At 38.0% G+C, this 7278-nt stretch overlaps 1 protein-coding gene across 1 annotated transcript; it reads left to right on the forward strand.

The window, feature by feature from the left end:
• Window positions 1-967: 967 nt before the first annotated feature.
• Window positions 968-6907, forward strand: LOC119271178 (tau-cadinol synthase-like). The gene is made up of 8 exons (XM_037553102.1): window positions 968-1255; window positions 2257-2518; window positions 2824-3109; window positions 4110-4328; window positions 4793-4861; window positions 6071-6176; window positions 6282-6530; window positions 6623-6907. The coding sequence occupies exons 1-8, from the start codon at window positions 968-970 to the stop codon at window positions 6905-6907; spliced, it is 1764 nt and encodes a 587-aa protein (XP_037408999.1).
• The last annotated feature ends 371 nt before the right edge of the window (window positions 6908-7278 follow it).

Below are 7278 nucleotides of genomic sequence, written 5' to 3' on the forward strand. Positions count from 1 at the left end.
CCCCGTCCAATGGCAAGGAAGTATCACGGATTAGTCCCTCTCTCCATTGAGCTGAAGTTTCATCTATCAGATCGTCAGCTAGTTGAGGAGCTGAATTGGTGAGGCATACAAGTGGTCTCATTAATTCGTCACGGGGTAACCAATTTTGGCACCATATCTTTATTGTCGATGCGTGAACCTAAAATGTTGAGATCTAAGGCTGCTCGTAGTGGGAGTGTCATATACTAGCATCATGTATATGATATTACCTTCATAGTGCATAGTATCTGAAGGTGGTATTATAGACGACCTCATTTATATTTATGCATGGCACAGAATAGCACAACATGCAATACGACACGGTATCATATCATGGTACCCATCCCTCTTGCTTTCTCCATTTAATTGTATGTCACTTCATCTAAATTGCTTAGTTGGTAGACATGATAATTCATGTGATACACTTGTAGGAGGTCTAAGAGCGTGCGTATCGTTGGATAAAGTTCACAAATCCAAAACCGCTGCAGTGTAGGCCTCACACGTCAGAACCCACATCGACTTTTCCAACTGTGAGATTCCATCTTAAGCTGCTTCTAAGCTATCGCGGGCGATTGGCGCATCTATGCAGGTATATATAGGAGTCAACGCTACTCTAGAACCGGTGCTTGTTGAATAGTCGACTCCAACGAATTTTGTGTTAGCACTCGACTTAGCACCGGGTTTTGACCAACTCTGCACTTGCTTAGGTGACCCTGACAATGTGGCGGCTATACATAGTGGCGGCACTCCGGCTGCTAATTATTAGAAGAATAGAAGATGCATGCATGGTGGCGGCTATGCATGAATATTCCAATGACCCGGGCTGGGGCTGGCCTTGGGTATAAAGGCCTCTCATACGCATGCATTCTCATACCTCCCCAAAGCTAACTATAGCGAGCTCGCTAGCTTTTTCCTGAAGAAGAACAACACGCGACACTCGTAAGCTCTCATGGCATCCGCCGTTGCTGCCAGTGGCGGCGCCAGAGTGTGCATGAAGTCTGGGCAAGGTCAGGCAACTTTTGTCTTAGCGACCAAAAGCCCAAGAAAACTAATGGCTAAACCATCGTGCTGTATGAAAATTGACGGAGGCTTCGCCGGCGGAGCCCGGTCAGCTGTACAGGGTCGTCGGTCTGTGGCCTCGCCACTGGCTGCTGCCGCCGTTCCTGAAAAGCAGTCCGGCTTTGAACCCTCACCGTGGAGCGACTTCTTTACTGGATATGAGCCAGAACCACTGCAGGTATACATCAAAAGTTGAAAACCAAGCTAGCAAGGCTATTAAATCAAACCCCCTCCATTTCAAAATACAATGCATATATTATTTTTTTCGAAGTTAAATATTGTGAAGTTTGACTAAGTTTATAAATAAAGGCAACATCCATAATACCAAATAAATATCATTAGAATTATCATTCAGTATATTTTCATATTGTATTTATTTTGATTTTTTTGAATGCATACATGCTGAAACTTCACCAGACTTTGACTTAAAATAAATCTAATATGCACTGTACTGTGAAATAAACGGAGTATACCCACTGGCATCTTACCAATCAAATTGGAACTTTGGCTCCGTTTCGTATTATTAATTTTGGTTAATCCTAGGAACATGACACACCATGTGCCAAAAAACTTTTTTTTCTTCAAAACAACAACATTTATACATTATTAGAACGTACTTGCTTTCGCAATAACTAGATGATACCTTGTCCCATAACAAAAAAAATTGATGTGCACGAAGAATATGATAAAAGTGCTCCGTTTTTTTGAGGAAAAAAGGCTAGTGTGAAAAGGTAAGAAAAAAACATCATACTGATAACGTGGCTCACCTTTGTTAAGAATCAATCGGGACATGATGTCACTAGCTAAATTTATTTAGGGGCTACTCCGGAGGAAAATGATAGCTAGTGCAAAATAACAACATTAGCAATATTACTCCCATAATCGTGTGTGCATAGTGACATACAAATATTTCCCTTGTGTTTTTGCAAAAATATTACACAATTTGTATTCTTATAACAGAAAGAAAAACATTTTATTTACATGCTTCTATTATTCTCACATTAACACCATATGGTGATCAAACAAAAATGGCTATGAGTCTTATTCATTTGTAACATGAGTACATTTATGCAGTTTTGGTGGGAAATATCCACCACTATTTGGATACAAACTGGATAACTTGATTATGGATCTATGTATTGCATCCATTTTTTTGTTAACTTAAGCAATCAATTGCAGAAGTCTGAGGAATGGATGTTGGTGAGAGCTAATGAACTGAAGGAACATGTATGCATGATGTTTAAGTCTTGTAACAATATGGCAACGCAAATTTGCTTACTGGATACACTCCAACATCTTGGAATAGATTACCACTTTAAAGAGCAGATCGACACTATTCTAAGCCAGATCTTGGAGAGTGAATTTTTTAGTAGCTCAAGCCTCAGTGAAGTTGCTCTAGGGTTTCGCTTGCTTAGGGAGCATGGCCATTGGGTTTCTCCAGGTATCTAACTGTATCTATTTATCATAGCATTGGATGACGCCCATGACATTTAGAGGATGTAGATTAACAATTGGCCAGCTGATTGAATTTTGAAGCTTTGATTAATTGCTGATTTTCTTAGTATGCATGCCTTCGAGTTACATTATCTGTATCTCAAACTAGCTTGACAAGGACGACATTAGATTTCTGACAAAGACAACAATTTGTGGATGCAGATGTTTTCAATAAATTCAAGGCCCAAGATGGGGGCTTCAGTAAGGACATATCAAATGATCCAAAGGGGCTATTAAGTTTGTATAATGCAGCTCATCTTCATGTTCATGGTGAGCCAACACTCGAAGAAGCCATAACTTTTGCGAGGCGTCATCTTAGATCAATGAGGGGTAGTGATCTGAAGACCCCACTAGCTAATCAAGTCAAACGGGCCCTTCACATACCACTGCCACGGGCTTGTAAGAGGATAGAGACACTGCATTATATCTCTGAGTACAAAGAAGAGGAAGGATATAATCCAGTTCTATTGGAGCTCGCAAAACTAGATTTTAACCTTTTACAACATGTCCACTTGAAGGAGCTCAAAGCGATTACTGAGTAAGTTAAACTCTTATTTCTCTTTTGAATCATGATAAATTGAGATGATGATGATGGTATAATAATAATAATAATAATAATAATAATAATAATAATAATAATAATAATAATAATAATAATAATAATAATGTAAATCATACATAGTGTAAATCATTACCAACAAAAGATTTGTTGATTATTACACATCAAAGTTGAGCCATCTATTTTTTATACGATTTCACAATTTCACATATTTAATGGGCCCTAAATTTTAATTATTATCTCGCAATTTATTTACCTCTAATATAATCTTGTATATTATCTTGTGATTTCATTAAAAAATACATGTTATTTCCTTATTTGAAAAACATATATTTTTACTTTCTTAGATTGAAGTAGTACAAAAGGTACAATAATTTATAGTTTTTCTTTCGGGCCAACAACATTCAAGGTGGTATTTCTCCATGTTTTACAGTTTATGTAAGCTAGCCAAATGTGCTTTCAACATGCTATCCTTACTCATATGAGAATGAGCTTGTAGCATACTTCTGATACTAGCCATCCAAAAAACCTACATCAACAGCTCAAAAGACTAATGAAAAGTTTAAGTTGGATAAAATTATCTCCTACTATCATTTTTGTGGCAATATTGATGGCCTAATAATTTCCTACACATTACCATAGATTTGGGTACTTATGGATAACGATCTAGTGCATGCCTATTGTTCATCCTATTTTACTTGATGTGGTCTAAGAGAGAAATATTCCTAGCTATGTTGAACCTAACTTAGATATAATTTACACTTATTTGTTGTTTTCACAGAATACTTTCTATGTGTAGAATTTAAAAGTGATATCCTACATAGCATGTTTTTATATATTTATTCCTAATTATGTTCATGATCTCATGGAACCCCTGATATTTATGGTGTGATCCATTTTTCTGACATGGAGAAGGGCCAATGTTTTCTAAATCAATCAAATGTATTATTGAAATAAATCTAATTATTCTAATGTGTAGGTGGTGGAACAATTTTTCTAGAAATATTGGACTAAGTTATATTCGTTGTCGCGTGGTGGAGAGCTACACTTGGGCCTATGTGGTATATTATCAGAGAGGTTTCAAACTACCAAGACGTATTATCGCAATGATGATTGTACTTATTACGACTGTGGATGACACATATGATATTCATGCTACCATAGATGATTGTCGGAAGTTACATGAAGCCATACAAAGGTGGAGTGGTGGACATTATATTTCTTACTAATCAGATTTATCTTTACCTATGAAACACTAATAGTTGTTTCCTATTAGCCATTTGCAAGCTCAAATATTTATGCATGGGCCAATTATTTAGTATAGTGAACCAACTTTTATTGAAATTATGTCAGTCATAATGACTAAAAAAATTAAACTGGATGTGCTAGATTGTGTATAGATACAATATCTTGGATAAGACATGAACACATATTTGATATGAAGGGTTCCAAGATGACACACCGCAAAGAATAGGATATACCTTATATGCCTCTAGAAGTTAGTAGGAGATAATGTAAAAGGAAATCACACATGGTGAAAATTGACTGATGAGATGGTCTAATGCACTACACAGGGAACTGATTTGTCTCCAACGCAACACTATAAGCACATGACCTAAATTTAGAAATGTATGCAATATGGAATTTAGCAATAAAAAATAGCAACAATGATGACTGGTGTCGCCTCAGTAGGGCCAACACCCCGCCATTGTCGTTAATTAGACGAGTTCAAGATACATCGACCACAGATACACCATTGTTAGCATGGATCTAACAATGTTTCTAGTAGATGAAGGAGCTGCCACCATAGAGTCAAGGTGAAGTGGCATTTTTTGGGAGGTGGGGAACAACTACATCGTCAACGTACAAGGGTTCGTTGCTAGAGGATGGAAGACACATTTCTTCTCTGTCAAGGACCACCCGTCGTAGATATGTCTATGTCGCACAACTATAGCAAGCATGAGGTCACTGAGCTCCTCACGGTCATCCACTACCACTAACTGGTAACCTGGATGTGTCGGTTCTGAGGACACACATATGTGGAGATGAGAAGCTATCATTGAACGTAGGTAGTACTCTAGATATCTGAAGTTGGCTAGTATTTGATGCATCATTAAGGGAAGGATGTTATGGGTTGTGACCTTCAACCATATGGTATCGTTACAACATCACCCACATACCCGCTAAGACAAAATGTAGCTATGCAGTTGCACAAATGTGTATTTTTTGAAGCATGTGCGATTGGTTTGCCATTGCACATAGTTGGGAGGTCATGTCATGGAGGTGGGGCAACACAAGGATCACATCAAAATATCTCGCAACAATGGTTAAGACCAAGGCAAAAAATTTACCCAAGTTCAGGCCCCGTGGTGGGTAATAATCCTACTCCCCTCGCTGTCGGTTTCTCACTATCTCAAAATATATTACACGAGTATTTGGTGGCTAAAGGAACTTATAAACTAGTGGGTCAAGATCCCATCGATCTCTAGTTCTCGGCATGGTTGGCGATCTAGAGTACTTTGAACCAATCTTCCAAATTGCTCATAGTTGCTTCTGATTGAGTTGGATTGTGATTTGCATATTCCTTTTATGCCTTAGCCTACAACTCCTTTATATATGCATCTAGGGTTTAGTACAAATCAGGTTGACTCACGCGTACTCTAGCCGTTATACGACAGAGAGAATAAAGTTCTGGTTAGCTCATATGAAGCCAGATTCTTGCGCATATTCTTCCATCAACCCTGATTTCCTTATTTTGTAAATCGTGAGATAGAATCTTGTAGTGAGATGTTGATCTTTTATCTGGATCTGCCATCAGTAGGTCTTCATCTAGAAACAATTATGAGCACAAACAAGCTAATAGAAGTGTCTCACTATTTTCTTTTGTGCCACACACAATTGGTCCTATAGATGGGATGAAAGTGCCGTTGATATTCTACCAGAGTACCTCAAGAGGTTGTATATGGAGTTGCTGATAACATTTAAGAATATTGAGGATGAAGTGCCAGCCAACGTCGACTACAATGTTTCCTACCTTAGAAAAGCGGTAATACATACATGCCCTTTCTATGTTAGAAAATATTCATGATTATGCTTTAGCCCTTTTGATTAAGTTATTTCGCTTATCTTTTGCATGCACCCATGAATACAGTTTCAAAATCACGTCAGCGGTTATCTACAAGAAGCCGAATGGTCACACAATAATCACTGGCCAAAATTTGAAGATCAAGTAAATTTGACTAGCCTAACGGTAGGCGGACCAACACTATCGTTGAGTGTGATGGCAGGCGTGGATAGAAAAATAATGAAGCAGTCACTCGATTGGGCAGCTGGCGTACCCGACGTTGTTATAGCAGGTGGAAAGATTGTACGTTTCATGAACGACATTGCTGCATTTAAGGTATAAATTTATATATTATTTGAAGATTAATTATAATAATAATATGTAAACACTTCATGTCGCTTTACGTATATTAACAATGCCGTATACAGCGTCGGAAGTGCAAGGGTGATGCAGCAAGCTCCGTGGAGTGTTACATCCATGAGCATGGAGTCACAGACAAGGTGGCCATTGCAAGGATCGATGAACTAATAGAAGAGGAATGGAAGATTTTGAACAAAGCTCGCTTTGAAAATCATGCGCTTCTCCCAGCCTTGCAACCAATTATTGATTTAGCACGCAGCTCGTCATTGTTCTATGATAATAGGAACGACGTGTACACAACAAGTACACATCTTCAGGAGACTGTCGAGAGCCTATTCCTCAAGCCCATCTAGCCTTAAGACCATTATACTTCCTCCGTTCCTAAATATTTGTCTTTCTAGAGATTTCAACAAATGACTACATACGAAGCAAAATGAACGAATCTACACTCTAAAATATGTCTATATACATTCGTATATGGTAGTCCATTTGAAATCCCTAAAAACACAAATATTTAGGAACAGAGGGAGTAGTACGCAACTATTGGCTGTTTAATTCTTCCACATATTTTTTCTTAGTTTTCTTATGCAAATTCAAACCTTACTTTCCCCAGTGAGTCATGTGTTTAGATGCATGAGCCTGCTCCATCTGTGTTATCTATATAAAATAAATGTTTTTCCCACGATGCACGTGAGAAAATTGTCACATATGTTCAAATATCGTC

This window comes from Triticum dicoccoides, chromosome 3A (assembly GCF_002162155.2).
Source record: "Triticum dicoccoides isolate Atlit2015 ecotype Zavitan chromosome 3A, WEW_v2.0, whole genome shotgun sequence".
In the NCBI taxonomy this organism is placed as follows: domain Eukaryota; kingdom Viridiplantae; phylum Streptophyta; class Magnoliopsida; order Poales; family Poaceae; genus Triticum; species Triticum dicoccoides.

Excerpts from the sequence above, each read along its gene's own strand:
- LOC119271178 (XM_037553102.1), top strand. The coding sequence starts at position 968 with ATGGCATCCGCCGTTGCTGCCAGTGGCGGCGCCAGAGTGTGCATGAAG. Across the intron at positions 2,519-2,823 it reads TGGCCATTGGGTTTCTCCAG|CTCATCTTCATGTTCATGGT; the intron begins GTATCTAACTGT and ends TGTATAATGCAG. Across the intron at positions 4,329-4,792 it reads TTACATGAAGCCATACAAAG|CAACAATGATGACTGGTGTC; the intron begins GTGGAGTGGTGG and ends AATAAAAAATAG.